At 42.7% G+C, this 18,866-nt stretch overlaps 1 protein-coding gene across 3 annotated transcripts in view; it reads left to right on the top strand.

Moving 5' to 3' along the window:
- FBXO21 (F-box protein 21) overlaps nt 1–18,866 on the top strand; it is a 47,685-nt gene that overhangs the window by 14,559 nt on the left and 14,260 nt on the right. For all 3 annotated transcript variants that reach the window (XM_048821118.2, XM_048821117.2, XM_048821116.2), the window contains exons 8-11: nt 902–1,078; nt 1,891–2,023; nt 12,930–13,120; nt 15,306–15,463. In XM_048821118.2, coding sequence (XP_048677075.2) covers nt 902–1,078; nt 1,891–2,023; nt 12,930–13,120; nt 15,306–15,463 — 659 coding nt within the window. The remainder of the gene's footprint in view (nt 1–901; nt 1,079–1,890; nt 2,024–12,929; nt 13,121–15,305; nt 15,464–18,866) is intronic.

Below are 18,866 nucleotides of genomic sequence, written 5' to 3'. Positions count from 1 at the left end.
TCTGATGACAAGATGTTAAAATAGGTCAGGTTGAAAGTTCCTAGTTAACTGTTTTTTCACATGATGAAAGCATTGTATGTTTGTTTCTGACGCAAATCGAAAAGTTACTTCAATGCTGAAACAAGAAGTATTTTCTGAGATAATCCATAAATGTAGTAGCATCTTGTCCAATATAGATCTATGAGTTTAATTGCTAAATCTGTACATCAGCCAGCAAGTGAATACACAGCTGTGTATTCACTCAAAGGGTTCTGAATGGCAACAGACTTCCTGAATAAATATAACAGTAGTTGGGGTAGCACTTCTGCTTTTCATCATTTTATAGCTTTTTTTAAAGGCATTTCATTTAAACCTTTGTGCAGCACAACTGATAGAAGCTGACGCTACTGTGTCATGTACCCACCTGCTCTCGGAATCAGTGTTGGCGACTCTTCGAATGACCTAATGATTGGCTATTAGCAGTGATGTTACTCCCAGAAGTACAAATTTCAGGGGTAATGTTAATGATCTCATTCAATACAGTGAACTTGATTACACATACCCCGATGGTATTTGACTCCCATCCCGATAGCTGCATTGTGCAACAATCTGTTGTTAGCCAAACATGGCCTTCTAATATATCATAGCATCAGGTAAAGCAAATTTGAGAATAGTTTGCAAGCCTCTCTGGGGAGAAGAAGCACTATTGATAAAATAATTTGACTTTTGTAGTCTTTTGCCATGTGTTTGTAAGAAGGTAAATAAGAGGAAACTAAACCCTGTCACTAAAGGAGCTGAGGTACTGAAAATATTCACCTCAAACTTAAACACAAGAGTGAGAGGCATCTGAAAAGTACACATACATAATCCTGTTTAAATGAGACTCCCAAGTCTGAGTTTTATTTTCTTGGTGTTTCATTAGAAGCACAGACATCTTTGACTACATGTACATAGATGCCTTTGGAAAGGGAAAGCAGCTAACTGTGAAAGAATGTGAGTACCTGATTGGCCACCATGTAACAGAGGAGTTCTATGGAGTGGTTACTTCAAAGGAGGTCTTGCAGCGTATGGTGGGAAACCTATTAAACCTTGGAAAGCGGTAAGATTTACTTAAACCTCATGAAGATTGTAAAGCCTTACTTAAATGTGGACCTGAAAAATGCTGCTTTGATTAGTCATATGCTTCTTTATGGCAGTCATGAGTGGCTTTATGAGGTATAAACCATACCAGTTATTCACTTGGCAGTTCTACCCATCATTTCTCATTATTTAATGATTCTACTCACTCCAAAGGAATATTCTTGTATCATAGAAAGTACTTAGTAAACCATATTTCAGACAAGCAAATCAAGGGACTGTGTTTCCTTTAGGGCATATTAGAGTTTTCACTATCCGGTAGAGAAAAAGATCTGATGGATTTATCCCACATGATCAACTTCGTGTGGTTACACTGGGGCTGTCATGATTGGACTTGTAATTCTGTTTCTGTCTATGAACACCTTTCTTCATATTGTTTAAGGAGTCTTCACTGTTACTTATAGAAGACAAAAAAGCACAAACATAAAAGAATTGCTCCAAGCATGAATGAGCCAGGAGAACCGTATCACAATTTGAGAGAAAGTAAGCTTGCAGCTTGGAGAGTGTATTCTCTGAAAGGGGTATTGGAACCAGGAGATTTTTTTTTCCCCCCAGGGGGAAGGAATAGAGTTTGGTAGGGCAATTTCAGTGCAAATCCATCCTAGCAGAGTAGTGGGTACTGTTAGCAACAATAAGCCCCTGGAGTTGCTCCAATTGGATGAGTGTACCAGTACTGTGTAATGTCTTTATTGATCAGTGTCTCCCGGATGCTGAAGTAATAGGGAAAGGAAATGAAGATTTAACCTTAAAATTGAATTTCTTCTTTGCTGGTAGGGAAAGCACTGATCAGTCCTACCAGCTCTTGAGAGACTCCTTGGATCTATACCTGGCCATGTATCCGGACAATGTGCAGCATCTAATGCTCCAGGCTAGGTTATACTTCCACCTGGGAATCTGGCCAGAAAAGGTACACTAAAACTTGGTCATATATTTTATCATAGGGGGTAAGCTAAAAAACAGTAGATTGATTCTGGGCTACAGTACCTTGTGTTGTAGTCAGCCAAGAGCTTTTTCTGTTGTACAAACAATGTAAAGAATTATCACACTTCAAAAATCAGTATCTCCCGCATATAGAAGAGATTTTGCTTTTTGTATTCCCACTGCATATCTGTGGATAGCCTCTGACCTGAGACAAAAATTAGGATTTCCTGCCCATAACTGTTTTTTCATTTTAACTTGGGCTTTCAGATTCTCTTGATATATCTAGTACTTTATCTCTAAACCAAGATTGCATGTGTCTAGGTAGACTTAAACAGCCGTAGAGCTGTAAAATACACAAGTGTTTTACCTAGGATGTTCTCAGTGGTGGCAGATGACAGAACAAGGAGCAATGGTCTCAAGTTGTTGTGGGGGAGGTTTAGGTCGGATATTAGGAAAAGTATTAGGATATTATTATTTCACTAGGAGGGTGGTGAAGCACTGGAATGGGTTACCTAGGGAGGTGGTGGATTCTCCATCCTTAGAGGTTTTTAAGGCCCGGCTTGACAAAGCCCTGGCTGGGATGATTTAGTTGGGGTTGGTCCTGCTTTGAACAGGAGGTTGGACCAGATGACCTCCTGAGGTCTCTTCCAACCCTAATGTTCTATGATTCTATGATATAGAGGCCATGGGTGTAAGAGCTCTTACTGGATTAAGGAAAAATATTGCCCGAAAAAGTAAATCTTTGGGATTACCTGTTATAAACTAAACTAAAACTGTGTTTTGGCGCTCTCAACCCATTCCCACTTACTTTCACAATAAAAGAACTGCAAAAGGAATCCTAAGTATGAGGATAATGGGGCTGATGCTTCAGTCATGCCAATCAAGGCAGGATATCAAATAATTTGATGGAGAAAGGATTTGGACATATAAATTGTCTGGGTCACTCAAGCATTCCATCAAGCTGAGTATAAAGCACATAATTAGGGAAACCATTTAATTACGTTGAGCATGTTGTTACAGTGCAGCTGCATATAACTTAGCAAAATTCAGTTCATGTCAGTGAAGGGGGATACCTCTTAAATCAAAATAAATGTAAATCTCTGCTCATCAGGGACTTACCATTGGAACTTTACCCACACCCCCACTGAAGATAAACCCATTCACTACATTAGTAGCTCTGCTACTAGATCTTAAACCCATATTGATTGTTCTTTGGGCCAGGACTGTTGCTTCCTATATGTTGGTGCAGTGCCTAGAACAATGGGCCCCAATCGTGGATGATTATGGATAATAATACGTGGCTGTATATTCCACAGATCTCGTCAATCACTTCTGCACAGCACAATGTTACCCAACATAGTGATTGTCAAAGTGAGGTGATGAAAGTTAGTGGTTAAATTAGGAGGATCATTACATGTGTACTGTGGTTTTTCTTGTTCATTTCTTGGAGTCAAAGGGAATCCAACAAAACAAGATTCCCCAAACTCTATCACGTGTCTTTATTTGCAGTATCCTTTAAAAATAAAAATTCAATAGCTGCATGTTCAGATTATGAAGAATGTACGAAAGGAGCCCAAACTTTCAATAGCATTCATATCATTCCTCTTGCGGCTGTTTCATCAACTTCAAAGCAATCACTTCCTTTCCAACACCCCCCCCACCCCACCCCCAAAAAATTCCTGTCTTCATGGACTTCAAAGTGACCACCTGTCCATTACCAATTTTGGAGTATATAAAAACACCCTTCTCGTTACAAAGACAAGTGATCTGACTACAAAACTATTGATCGAAGGCCCATATAACTAAATTCCTCTTTGGCAGGCATTCTTCAGTAAGCTTGGGTAGTATAGCTAGAGTCTACCTTTGTATAATAAATTGTTCACCAAGCTTGCCGTTGTCTGAAGGAAATATCAGATTTAAGAGATTCACCCACAAATAAAATGGTACAAGCTAATGAAGATTCTCCCTGGGAATCTTCCAGTAGAAATGACAGATGTACTGTAACATGGGACAGCTAAGCTTTATGACCTACCTGTGGCAAATTCCCCAGACCATCAATTTACTTCCTCTCGCCAGTGATTTGAAGGTTTATGGTTGATTTATTTTCAGTTTCCACTTTACTCTCCTGCAATTTGTTGATCTTAAGTACAGATGTGGTCCTTAAGTTGTATTCCCTATATCACTAATTTACTGCTCCAAATTTGCCAAACACCTTGAAAATCCTCAACCTTCTCAGTGATCACTGAGGATTCCTGCACTGCATCCATCTGTGCATGTGTTAATTCCAGACTTCTGGACCAAGGATCAGTTACTAACAGCTGACAGAGGGCCCAGAATCTTTCTCCAGCTGAGAATGTGCTTTCACCTAGTCTCTGTGACATGGAATTTTTATTTTTAAGAGCTCCCTTTTAGCGAAGTGTCCAGCCAGCATAGAAAAAAAATAAACCAACAACAGTGGAGTACGTCACATTTGTAGAAATAAATGTGAAATCTTAGCCAAACAGAGCTAACCAGAATGCATATTTTACTATTGCTTAAATGTGTACCTTTTGCAAATGACTTAAATCACTAAATTGGATTAATTAAGGATAAACAAATTGGAGAGTGCTTATAAACATCCATAATGCCAGATGAAGAAAAGATCCCTTTCTTTTGGTGTCACTTGATGCAGAGAAAGCTTTTGATTAAATGTAAAGTTCCACACTTTTCTAAGTCATGTCCCATATGGACATTGGTCCTCAGTTCCTTAAATGGATACACCAGCCCAATGGATACACTCTTTACACCAGCCCAAAAGCAGCTGTGTGAGTTAATGGGATTAAATCTCCCTGCTTGAATTACACAGACAGGCTAGGTAGGGGATATTCATTGTCTCCTTTACTTTTTGCATTGGCCATGGAGCCTTTTGCACAGAGGATAAAGAGCAATGAATCTGTCACAGGAATAAAACTTGCAGGAACACATCAGAAAATAGTTTTTTATGCTTTATATGCTGCTGATGTAATAATTTAATCTAAACCAAATATGTCCCTAAAACTAGTATCTAAAGAAATGTGAGAGTTTGGGAAAGCCTCTGCATTTCCATCCCACCATCAACCTCAGCCTAGACCAATCATCACAAGCGGTCCATTTCCTGGACACTACTGTGCTAATAAGCGATGGTCACATAACCACCACCCTATACCGGAAACCAACTGACCGCTATACTTACCTACATGCCTCCAGCTTCCATCCAGGACACACTACACGATCCATTGTCTACAGCCAAGCTCTAAGGTACAGTCGCATTTGCTCCAATCCCTCAGACAGAGACAAACACCTACAAGATCTCTATCAAGCATTCTTAAAACTACAGTACCCACTTGCTGAAGTGAAAAAACAGATTGACAGAGCCAGAAGAGTACCCAGAAGTCACCTACTACAGGACAGGCCCAACAAAGAAAATAACAGAACGCCACTAGCTGTCACCTTCAGCTCCCAACTAAAACCTCTCCAGCGCATCATCAAAGATTTACAACCTATCCTGAAAAATGATCCCTCACTCTCACAGATCTTGGGAGACAGACCAGTCTTCGCTTACAGATAGCCCCCCAACCTGAAGCAAATACACTCCAGCAACCACACACCACACAACAAAAACACTAACCCAGGAACCTATCCTTGCAACAAAGCCCAATGCCAACTCTGTCCACATTTATTCAACAAGGAGTCCGGTGGCACCTTAAGGTGCCAGACTAACACGGCTACCGCCTGATATTTATTCAAGTGACACCATCATAGTACCTAATCACATTAGCCACGCCATCAGGGGCTTGTTCACCTGCACATCTACCAATGTGATATATGCCATCATGTGCCAGCAGTGCCCCCTGCCATGTACATTGGCCAAACCGGACAGTCTCTACGCAAAAGAATAAATGGACACACATCTGACATCACGAATCATAACATTCAAAAACCAGTAGGAGAACACTTCAGCCTCTCTGGCCACTCAGTAAAAGACTTAAGGGTGGCAATTTTGCAACAGAAAAGCTTCAAAAACAGACTCCAACAAGAAACTGCTGAGCTTGAATTAATATGCAAACTAGATACCATTAACTTGGGTTTGAATAGAGACTGGGAGTGGCTGGGTCATTACACATATTGAATCTATTTCCCTAAAGTTAAGTATCCTCACACCTTCTTGTCAACTGTCTAAATGCGCCATCTTGATTATCACTACAAAAGTTTTTTTCTCCTGCTGATAATAGCTCATCTTAACTAATTTGCCTCTCACAGTTGGTATGGCAACTTCCAACTTATCTGTCTGTGTGTGTATATATATATCTTCTTACTATATGTTCCATTCTATGCATCCGATGAAGTGAGCTGTAGCCCACAAAAGCTTATGCTCTAATAAATGTGTTTAGTCTCTAAGGTGCCACAAGTACTCCTGTTCTTTTTGTGGATACAGACTAACCCGGCTGCTACTCTGAAATCTGTATTAAAGGAAGTTATGCCAAATCTGAAATACTAGCTATAAATTTGCCAGACTCTGAGAAGTCATTCCTCCACAAAACATTTGAATACAAATGGGCAATAAGTCCTATAAGATACCTGGGAATTCAAATCTCAAACACCCTAGAAGAGCTGTAAGATTTCAGTGTCAAACTGGAACTGCAGTAAATGCGGGACGGGGGGAGCTGGAGTGCTGAGGGAAATATGCAATTTCTTGGTTGGGAAGAATAATCACAATGAAAATGAATGTTTTGCCAAACATGGTCTTGTTTCAAAATCTTTTTGTAATCATCCCAGATAAAACCCTCGCAGGAATACAGAGGAGACTGTTTGTTAGAATTTATATGGAATAAGGAAAGACTGAGTGCCGATACTTTGTACAGATCTTTAAACAGGATGGACTAGCTGTTCCAAATAGTCAATGGTACTAACATGCCAGCCAGCTCAAAGTAGTAGTGGATTGGTGATGCCCTAACCCAGCCAAGCACCGGGTTTTTATTGAACAAGAAAATCGTGGCAGTGCAAACCTCGCTGGGCTACCATGGATGATGATTTTTAAAAAATCGTGTCCTCCAGAAGTTTATACTTACCCTTAACAAAGGCTACTCTGTGGTTTGGGGTAGAACTAGAGAGAAGTTCTTTTCCCTCACCAGTGACACTCTAACGAAGAGAGGGAAAAGCATCTTCGCAAGCAGGCTGACTAACCTAGTGAGGAGGGCTTTAAACTTGGTTCACCGGGGGAAGGAGACCAAAGCCCTGAGGTAAGTGGGGACGTGGGATACCGGGAGGAGGCACAAGCAGGAGCGCGTGAGAAGGGAGGGCTCCTGCCTCATACTGAGAAAGAGGGGCGATCAGCAGGTTACCTCAAGTGCCTATATACAAATGCACGAAGCCTGGGAAACAAGCAGGGAGAACTGGAAGTCCTGGCACAGTCAAGGAATTATGATGTGATTGGAATAACAGAGACTTGGTGGGATAACTCACGTGACTGGAGTACTGTCATGGATGGATATAAGCTGTTCAGGAAGGGTAGAAAAGGTGGGGGAGTTGCACTGTATGTAAGAGCAGTGTGACTGCTCAGAGCTCAAGTATGAAACTGCAGAAAAACCTCAGAGTCTCTGGATTAAGTTTAGAAGTGTGAGCAACAAGGGTGATGTCGTGGTGGGAGTCTGCTATGGACCAGCAGACCAGGGGGATGAGGTGGACGAGGCTTTCTTCCGGCAACTCACAGAAGTTACTAGATCGCAGGCCCTGGTTCTCATGGGAGACTTCAATCACCCTGATATCTGCTGGGAGAGCAATACAGCGGTGCACAGGCAATCCAGGAAGTTTTTGGAAAATGTAGGGGACAGTTTCCTGGTGCAAGTGCTGGAGGAACCAACTAGGGGCAGAGCTCTTCTTGACCTGCTGCTCACAAACTGGGAAGAATTAGTAGGGGAAGCAAAAGTGGATGGGAACCTGGGAGGCAGTGACCATGAGATGGTCGAGTTCAGGATCCTAACACAAGGAAGAAAGGAGAGGAGCAGAATACAGACCCTGGACTTCAGAAAAGCAGACTTTGACTCCCTCAGGGAACTGATGGGCAAGATCCCCTGGGAGAATAACATGAGGGGGGAAAGGAGTCCTAGAGAGCTGGCTGTATTTTAAAGAATCCTTATTGAGGTACAGGAACAAACCATCCCGATGTGTAGAAAGAATAGTAAATATGGCAGGCGACCAGCTTGGCTTAACAGTGAAATCCTTGCTGCTCTTAAATACAAAAAAGAAGCTTACAAGAAGTGGAAGATTGGACAAATGACCAGGGATGAGTATACAAATATTGCTCGGGCATTCAGGAGTGAAATCAGGAAGGCCAAATCACACCTGGAGTTGCAGCTAGCAAGAGATCTTAAGAGTAACAAGAAGGGTTTCTTCAGGTATGTTAGCAACAAGAAGAAAGTCAAAGAAAGTGTGGGCCCCTTACTGAATGAGGGGGAGGCAACCAAGTGACCTAGAATGTGGAAAAAGCTAATGTACTAAATGCTTTTTTTGCCTCTGTCTTTACGAACAAGGTCAGCTCCCAGACTACAGCACTGGGCAGCACAGCATGGGGAGGAGGTGACAGCCCTCTGTGGAGAAAGAAGTGGTTCGGGACTATTTAGAAAAGCTGGACGTGCACAAGTCCATGGGGCCAGATGCATTGCATCCGAGAGTGCTAAAGGAGTTGGCGGATGTGATTGCAGAGCCATTGGCCATTATCTTTGAAAACTCATGGCGATCAGGCAAGGTCCCAGATGACTGGAAAAAGGCTAATGTAGTGCCCATCTTTAAAAAAGGGAAGGAGGAGGATCCTGGGAACTACAGGCCAGTCAGCCTCACCTCAGTCCCTGGAAAAATCATGGAGCAGGTCCTCAAGGAATCAATTCTGAAGCACTTGAGAAGAAAGTGATCAGGAATAGTCAGCATGGATTCACCAAGGGCAAGTCATGACTGACTAATCTAATTGCCTTCTGTGACGAGATAACTGGCTCTGTGGATGAAGGGAAAGCAGTGAACATGTTGTTCCTTGACTTCAGCAAAGCTTTTGACACAGTCTCCCACAGTATTCTTGCCAGCAAGTTAAAGAAGTATGGGCTGGATGAATGGGACTATAAGGTGGATAGAAAGCTGGCTAGATCGTCAGGCTCAACGGGAAGTGATCATGGCTCCATGTCTAGTTGGCAGCCGTATCAAGTGGAGTGCCCCAGGGGTTGGTCCTGGGGCCGGTTTTGTTCAATATCTTCATAAATGATCTGGAGGATGGTGTGGATTGCACCCTCAGCAAGTTTGCAGATGACACTAAACTGGAAGGAGTGGTAGATACGCTGGAGGGTAGGGATAGGATACAGAGGGACCTAGACAAATGAGAGGATTGGGCCAAAAGAAATCTGATGAGGTTCAACAAGGACAAGTGCAGAGTCCTGCACTTAGGACGGAAGAATCCCATGCACTGCTACAGACTAGGGACCGAGCGACTAGGCAGCAGTTCTGCGGAAAAGGACCTAGGGGTTACAGTGTATGAGAAGTTGGATATGAGTCAACAGTGTGCCCTTGTTGCCAAGAAGGCCAATGGCATTTTGGGATGTATACGTAGGGGCATTGCCAGCAGATCGAGGGACGTGATCGTTCCCCTCTATTCGACATTGGTGAGGCCTCATCTGGAGTAGGGTGTCCAGTTTTGCGCCCCACACTGCCAGAAGGATGTGGAAAAATTGGAAAGAGTCCAGCGGAGGGCAACAAAAATGATGAGGGGAGAGGCTGAGGGAACTGGGGATGTTTAGTCTTCAGAAGAGAAGAATGATGTGTGATTTGATAGCTGCTTTCAACTACCTGAAAGGGGGTTCCAAAGAGGATGGCTCTAGACTGTTCTCAGTGGTGACAGATGACAGAACAAGGAGTAATGGTCTCAAGTTGCAGTGGGGGAGATTTAGGTTGGATATGAGGAAAAACTTTTTCACTATGAGGGTGGTGAAACACTGGAATGTGTTGCCTCGGGAGGTGGTGGAATCTCCTTCCCTAGAAGTTTTTAAGATCAGGCTTGACAAAGCCCTGGCTGGGATGATTTAGTTGGGGATCGGTCCTGCTTTGAGCAGGGGGTTGGACTGGATGACCTCCTGAGGTCCCTTCCAACCCTGATGTTCTATGACACCCATTGTAAATAATCCAGATCTTAACCCAGATCACAAACTACAAAGCTTTAAAGACTGTGTGCCACGTTGGCTGGCTATTCAGTAAAGAAACTTCTCTAACTTAATTTTTTATCTCTAACTGGCCCATTCTTCCATGGTATCAGTATTTTCAAATGAGGCATTGTTTCTCAGTTTAGCTGTTTTATGCAGAAAGTTAACTTTAATAGAAGTAATGATGTCTGGTCAGTTGGGAAACAAAAATTTTTTATATAACTAATTTATATCAATCTTTGCCAGCAGCTTTCCTAACAAAAAAAGTCTATGTAGGACATGCTGTGAAAAGGATCTGGATAGAAAGATTGCCCCAGAGGAATAGGATTTGATCTGGAAAAGAGGATCAGCAAGCCTCAGCCTGTAACGCAATCAAAATTTCTTTAAAATCCTGTTTCAATGGTACCTCATACTAGTCAGGTTAATGTATATGTATGTATAATATATGTATATGAAATATAGATTGAATGAAGATAAATGTTTGAAAAATTGTGGTGAAAGTGCAGATTTCGTGTCTATATGGTGGACGTGTCCAGTCGTTGAAGACTACTGGTTTGTAATTCGTAACCAAAGGTTACAAAGTGTTGAATATTTATTACCTTTGGCAATCCTTCTTGGACTTCCCAGCGGAAATGGTCACACAAAAGGAAATGAAGAATTAACTTCTTATTGGCTCCGGCTACTAATAACCTCTCATTAGAAAAAGGAAAACAGCACAACCGTAGAGGAATGGCTCAAAAAAATGAGGTTGTGGTTATGGAAAAATTAATGCACCAGTTACACCTCAGTCGGCGACAGTTCCTCAGATTTGTCACTTTAAAAGAATGGCTCAGGTTTGGGAATCTCCCTCACGTCCTCAGCTGTGAAGACCGATGCAAAGAATTCATTTAGTTTCTCCACAATGGCCTTAGCGTCCGTGAGTGCTCATTTAGCATCTCGATTTTGCAGTGGCCCCTTTGATGTTTTGCAAGCTTTCTGCTTCTGATGTACTTTAAAATTTTTGCTATTACTTTCTGAGTCTTTGGGTAGCTGTTCTTCAAATTCTTTTTTGGCCTTCCTAATATTTTTATACTTCACTTGCCAGAGTTTATGCTCCTGTCTATTTTCCTCAATAGGATTTAACCTCCACTTTTTAAAGAATGCCTTTTCTCGTCTCATTGCTTCTTTTACTTTGTTGTTTAGCCATGATGGCACTTTTTTGGTCTCACTATGTCTTTTAATTTGGGGTATACATTTAATTTGAGCCTGTATTATGGTGTCTTTAAAAAATTTCCATGCAGCTTGCAGGGAGTTCACTTTTGGCACCGTGCCTTTTAGTTACTGTTTAACTAACTTCCTCATTTTTGTGTAGTTCCCCTTCCTAGATAAGGTTTAAAACAAAAATTGAGCAGGTCGCTTTTAAATAGCAAAAGATCTGAGACAGCTTTGATCACGGTGCCTAGACTTTGCTTTTGTAGAGATTTCTTGCATTTGATGTTCCTGGTTGAGACATTAAATGGGAAATAAGACCCCATGTCCTATGCAGCACATTTGACCGAAATTAGGTGGCAGAGGATCTTGAACTATGCAGCACTGCCCTCCAAGCCCTCTGCTCATTACTTGTCTAAGTATTTTTATGCCCTCGATCATTGCCTGTCCCCTCTCTAACTCTGAGTCAGTATATGTCAAGCAGGTCAATGTTTACTTTGATATTAACTTGTTATCCTATCCCAGATTTTCAGTGTTTAGTGTGCTTCAGGCTTTTGTAATGAAAATGCATAATGTTGCAGAAGCTATTAGGGGGATGCTGGGCAGGGGATAATTGAGGTATTTGACAGCTGCTGAGGTGTGTAAGCAAATAGTAGGCAGATGCGGCATTTGATACTGGAATGGGATGCATTTTCGCTTCCCCTGACCCTTTAAGACAAATCAGACTACTTAAGATGACTCTGGCCCCACTGAGTATCCCATTTTTGTAACGCATGTCTGGGAATAGATGTTTCTAGAATAGTCTCACAAGGGCGATCTGGTAGTCTAGCAACAACAAGCTCCCACCATCTCAGAAACATTGTTTGGAATCCTGAACCCTTCTCCTGGCTCTCAACGGTTGTAAGGCTTATGAGTCCTAGCTCGTGCACTCGTTTCAGGGGCGTACCTCATGTTTTGCAACGCTGACCTTTCTGAGAAATTAGGAGTGATGTTTGTTGGCTTTGAAGGGACTATCTCCAGTCCTTCCGGCTAAGAGGCTAGTGACTATTAGTGGGCATTAAGGGTGCTTGTAATGAGAAACAACTCTGAAGGGCTCTTTAGCTCTGCAGTCTGGAGCAGACGCTGGTTTTTGAAAACTGGTTGCAGGGTGCTGGTTCCTCACTTTCACTTGCTAAACTGCAATAAAAGGCAGTTGATTTGTTAAATATTTTCCTAATATTACTTTTCCGGTAAGTAATTGCAGTAGTTGTCACATGCATGTTACATGATGCTGAATGGGACAGGAGGTAGTCTGTGCCGTGGTGGATAGATGGCAACTGGTCCAAAATCTGTAGCAAAATGTGGTTCACCTTATGGAAAAAGTTTTGAGAACCCTGATCTGAAGAGGAGCGGACATCTAGAATTGGGCACTTAGGGTCTATGGAGAAGATAGTTTTCTTTTCTTTTTTCTTTTTAAAGCTACTATAGACACTGTTTATAAACCTAGTTGTCTTTCTCTCCCTGCTGAAGGTTCTGGATATCCTGCAGCATGTTCAGGTGTTGGATCCATCCCAGCATGGGGCAGTAGGATATTTAGTTCAGCATACCTTAGAGCATATTGAACGCCGTAAGGAGGAAGTGGGACCTGAGGTGAAGCACCGTTCTGATGAGAAGCACAAAGATATCTGCTTTTCTATTGGGCTGGTCATGAAACACAAGAGGTAATCAACTCTGAACCTTTCAGTGTCCAAAAGATGAAGTGAGCTGTAGCTCACGAAAGCTTATGCTCAAATAAATTGGTTAGTCTCTAAGGTGCCACAAGTACTCCTTTTCTTTTTACTGTAACACTGTGTGCTCTTGTTTGTGTATGGAATGATGCATTCAGCTGCTTCCTTCTTGCTGCGATTGATCATCATTTTTATTACATGCTAAGGAAGGGTTAGAGAAGTGTCTGAGAAGGAACATACTGCCCCTATGTGTAGTTATTTATGTATCCTTTTAGAGATATGAAGCCTGACTTCTGTATACTTCGCTGTCCTTTGATGGATCGCAAGTGTGTTGTCCATTCTTTGCTTAGTAAGAGGACCATGAAGATGAGCCATCTGAACCCTAAGTGTTAATGTGTTGGCAGGGATTATATGGCTAAGCTCTTGGAATAGTACTGATAGCAATGAGTATATCGCATTGTTTTCTCTGTTCTTGCTCTTCTGTCCTCTTTGAAGGGACAGTGGGAAGGAACAAGAAAATCTTATACATCATCTGTCTCCCATAATATCTCTCCTCCTCCCCCTCCACCCCCCCCATTCACTGGAAACTTCATTTCTCTGCCTTTATTTTTGGGGGGATGCAACCTGCTGGTGATGTGCTACTTCTGCTGCTTTTCTGGCCCGGTTCCTGATAAGTGCATGAGGAGCAGGTTTAAGGACAGACACAGTCACTTTGACTTCTCAGAGGGTACCACACAATCACGTATAACGCTAGAAAAATATAATAGGTTTTATGTTTCTGGAAACTCGTTGCCCAGAAATCCTAGGGTCACATGGCAGGAATGGACAATAATTGTCCCTCCCCATACAATGACTTCTAAACTGAGTGTTAAATGTAAGCTGCAGGTCAGTTTGCATTGTAATAGGTTTGATTGCAGTTTTAATATTTGACCAGAGCATAGCAACTAAATATGCTTTTTCCCCAAATTTACTCTTAGACTACATCTTTTCTCCTTCCCAATTCTTAATTTTTCTGTTTTACTGTAATTTCACTGTAGTTTTCAAATTCACTTTAATCTGTGCCACATACTGTTTGTTTGTCTTTTAGTATTTAACTCATGATTTGTATTTGTCATTTGGGAGTTAGTTCGTTCGAAGGAAACTTGACGAGGTCCATAGTATGAATTTACCAAGGGTTGTGGTGGATTCTCCATCACTGACCATTTTAAAATCCATATTGGATGGCTTTCTAAAAAATCTGCTATAGGAAATATTTTGGGAAAGTTCTGTGGCGTGTGTTTTATACAGGAGGTCAGACTAGATGATCACAGTGGTCCCTATGTGCTTATATGACAGCAAGGTGTTTGTTACCAAGGAAGGTGGGATTGGGGGCAGTATACGTGAACTACATACCTGAGGCTCTTACAAGGTTGTACTTCACCCTTTAGAAATTCTTGTAACCTAATTCTGCATAAAAAACTTTTTTATTGGAATTTTGCCCTTGGGCTTACAAGTTGTGGCATGATCCCATATGACCATTTTCTGCAAAGTAAGATTTATGGTGTATGGGCTGTGAGCTAGTAGATGCTGTCCTGCTCTGGGCATTCAAATACTATGGTGAAGGATAGGCTGGGACTGATCAGCCATTGAGGAAATGGAAAGAAGGTGTTGTCATCTCTGAAGTGATTTGGATGGGTGTGAGGCAAGAACCATGGTGAAAATGATTACTGGTTTATCAGCAGAGATGGGGAGAGAATGGCTGTTTGTGTTCAGTTAAACAAATGTGAGTTTGCTTTATTATTCAAAATATTTTCTTTGACCACGGAGTTAAAGTACGGGATGACTGTTCCAATTCCGTCCCATACGAAGGAATATTGTAAAAGGATCTCTTTGAACAAGTCTTCCACTTGCAGTCCCATGCTCAGGTGGATTGGATTAGAATTGGCACCATGAGAACTCCATTAATCTTTTGTTCTCAGAATTACTCTTAATTTGCTGTGTCTTCAGTTTGAAGGTAGAATATGAATTTCTTAATCTACTTCAGTCAATGGTGTTCTTTATACAGAATCTCTCCCAGGAGCTCATGAGTGCCAGCATGCAGATCCCATACCCTTTAGTGGTAGTCTTCCTCTCTCAAGAAGAGTATCTAGCTGTGCACCTTTCCAAGATTTTGATTAATTTTTTTAATACTTCTAATTAGATACGGCTATAACTGTGTCATCTATGGCTGGGATCCCACCTGCATGATGGGACAAGAATGGATTAGAAATATGAATGTCCATAGCCTACCTCATGGCCCCCATCAACCCTTTTACAATGTGCTGGTGGAGGATGGATCCTGCAGATACGCTGCTCAAGGTGAGCAAATAAATCAGCCTGTAGATGTGATACGTGTGCATTTCATTTATTTGTACATGTGTGGTATATCAGATCTGTTCTGCTTACTATTTGAACAATGTTAATATTTACACTAAAGTTATATGGATATTAAAACACTAGGGATTATTGTTTAAACAGATTAATATGTACTCTGAAAATCAAGATTAAAGCAAGAAGGAAACTGATATTCAAATCTTAAATTGACCTACCTTGCTTCTGAACACCCCCATAACTTCTCAATGAGATCAGTACTACTAGGAATGAACTGAAAAGTTAACTTCAGTTTAACTTGCCACCCTCCAATTTTATTTTGAAATACCTTTAATAGTTTACATGATAAGAAAACACTGCTGAAAACTTTGATTGCTGTGTTTGGAAGAATAGATCCAACTTTTACTTAAATCTGAAAATTATTTGGTAGTATTACAGTTGATGCAATTCTGTAAGGGGCCTCAGAACAGTCTGAACACGTAGCAGGTGAGCTTCATTGTCTAAACAGAATATGTTAAGGATGTAACCTAGTGAGGAGGGCTTTAAACTAGGTTCACCAGGGGAAGGAGACCAAAGCTCTGAGGTAAGTGGGGAAGTGGGACACGGGGAGGAAGCACAAGCAGGAGGGCGCAAGAGGGGAGGGCTCCTGCCTCATACTGAGAAAGCGGGACGATCAGCGAGTTACCTTAAGTGCCTATACACAAATGCAAGAAGCCTGGGAAACAAGCAGGGAGAACTGGAAGTCCTGGCACAGTCAAGGAATTATGGTGTGACTGGAATAACAGAGACTTGGTGGGATAACTCACATGACTGGAGTACTGTCATGGATGGATATAAGCTGTTCAGGAAGGGCAGAAAAGGTGAGGGAGTTGCACTGTATGTAAGGGTATATCTACACTACGAAATTACTCCCGATTTTACAGAAGTCAATTTTTGGGAACAGATTGTACAAAGTCGAGTGCATGCATCCATACTAAGCACATTAATTCAGCTTTGTGCATCCACAGTACTGTGGCAAGTGTCGACGTTCCGAGTGGTGTACTGTGGGTAGCTATCCCGCAGTCCCCGCTGCCCATTGGAATTCTGGGCTGAGCTCCCAATGCCTGATGGAGCCAAAAATTTGTCGCGGGTGATTATGGGTAAATGTCGTCAGTCAACCCTCCCTCCATGAAAGCAACGGCAGACAATCATTTCGCGCCCTTTTCCTTGGATTCCCCAAGCAGACGCCATAACAGGGCAAGCATGGAGCCCGTTCAGTTCACCACAGCAGTTATGACCATTGTAAACACCTCACGCATTATTGTGCAGTTTATGCAGAACGAGAACCTGAAAAACCAGGTGAGGAGGCTACAGCAGCATGGTGACGAGAGTGATGAGGACATGGACACAGATTTCTCTCAAACCACGGTCCCCGGCAATTTGGAGATCATGGTGTTAATGGGGCAGGCTCATGCCGTGGAATACCGATTCTGGGCCCGGGAAACAAGCACAGACTGGTGGGACCGCATAGTGTTGCAGGTTTGGGATGATTCCCAGTGGCTCCGAAACTTTCGCATGTGTAAGGGCAGCTTCATGGAACTTAGTGACTTGCTTTCCCCTGCCCTGAAGCACAAGAATACCAAGATGAGAGCAGCCCTCACAGTTCAAAAGTGAGTGGCAATAGCCCTGTGGAAGCTACCAGTCAGTCAGTAATCAATTTGGAGTGGGCAACTCTACTGTGGGGGTTGCTGTGATGCAAGTAGCCAATGCAATCATTGAGCTGCTGCTATCAAAGGTAGTGACTCTGTAGATGTCTTTGTTGCAATGGGATTCCCTAACTGTGGTGGGGCTATAGACGGAGCGCATAACCCTATCTTGGCACCGGAGAACCAGGGCAGCCAGTACATAAACCGTAAGAGGTACTGCTCAATGGTGCTGCAAGCACTGGTGGATCACAAGGGATGTTTCACCAACATCAACGTGGGATGGTCGGGAAAGGTTCATGACGCTCGCATCTTCAGGAACTCTGGTCTGTTTAAACGGCTGCAGGAAGGGATTTACTTCCTAGACCAGAAAATTACTGTTGAGGATGTTGAAATGCCTATAGTTATGCTTAGGGACCCAGCCTACCCCTTAATGCCCTGGCTTATGAAGCCATACACAGGCACCCTGGACAGTAGTAAGGAGCTGTTCAACTATAGGCTGAGCAAGTGCAGAATGGTGGTAGAGTGTGCATTTGGATGTTTAAAGGGTCGCTGGCGCAGTTTACTGACTCGCTATGACCTCGGTGAAACCAGTATTCCCATTGTTCTTGCTGCTTGCTGTGTGCTCCACAATCTCTGTGAGAGTAAGGAGGAGAAGTTTATGGCGGAGTGGGAGGTTGAGACAAATCACCTGGCCACTGAATACATGCAGCCAGACACCAGGGCGATTAGAAGAACACAGCAGGAAGCGCTGCGCATCAGAGAAGCTTTGAAAACTAGTTTCATGACTGGCCAGGGTACTGTGAGACACTTCTGTTGGTTTCTCCTTGATGAAAACCTGCCCCCTTGATTGACTCTAATTCCCTGTAAGCAACCCACCCTCCCCGCTTCTATCACAGCTTGCTTGCAAAGGAAATAAAGTCATTATCGTTTAAAAACCACGTATTCTTTATTAATTGATTATAAAAATAGAGAGAGAACTCACAAAGTAGACCAGGTGGGGTGTGGGAGGAGGAAAGGAAAAGGCCACTTCAAAACTTGTTGAATGACATCCTTCTGTTGCTTGAGCTGTCCACTGGGGTGGAGTGGTTGGGTGCTCGGAGCCTCCTCTCCTCCCCCCCGCCCACGTTCTTGGGCGTCTGGATGAGGAGGCTATGGAACTTGGGGAGGAGGGAGGGCGGTTAAACAGGGGCTGCAGCTGCAGTCTGTAAACCTGCTGCCGTTCCTGAACCTCCACCAGATGCCGGAGCATGTCCGTTTGATCCCACAGTAGCTCCAGCGTTGCATCCTGCCTTCTCTGATCTTCCTGCTGCCACCTCTCATCTCGATCATCCCTCCTGTCCTCACGTTCGTTGGCCGCTTTCGTATACTGTGCTACTGTGTCCTTCCACACGTTCTGCTGAGCTCTGTTAGTGCCGGACGACTGCATGAGCTTAGAGAACATTTCATCGCACGTGCATTTTTTTTCACCGCCTTATCTGAAATAGCCTTTGGGACGGAGGAGGAAGGCTTGAAACATTTGCAGCTGCGGGAGGAAAAAAAGGGAGTGAAGTATTTAAAAAGATATATTTCGCAGAACAACAGCTATACTCTTTCACGGTGAACAACACTATTCACATTACATAGCACGTGTGATTTTGGTACAAGGTCGCATTCTGCATCTTATATTGAGTGCCTGCGGCTTTGGTGTTAGAGATCACACACGCAGT

Source organism: Caretta caretta, chromosome 15 (assembly GCF_965140235.1).
Source record: "Caretta caretta isolate rCarCar2 chromosome 15, rCarCar1.hap1, whole genome shotgun sequence".
Taxonomy (NCBI): domain Eukaryota; kingdom Metazoa; phylum Chordata; order Testudines; family Cheloniidae; genus Caretta; species Caretta caretta.
Note: the sequence above shows the minus strand (reverse complement) of the source record. Positions and strands in the feature narration are given on the sequence as shown.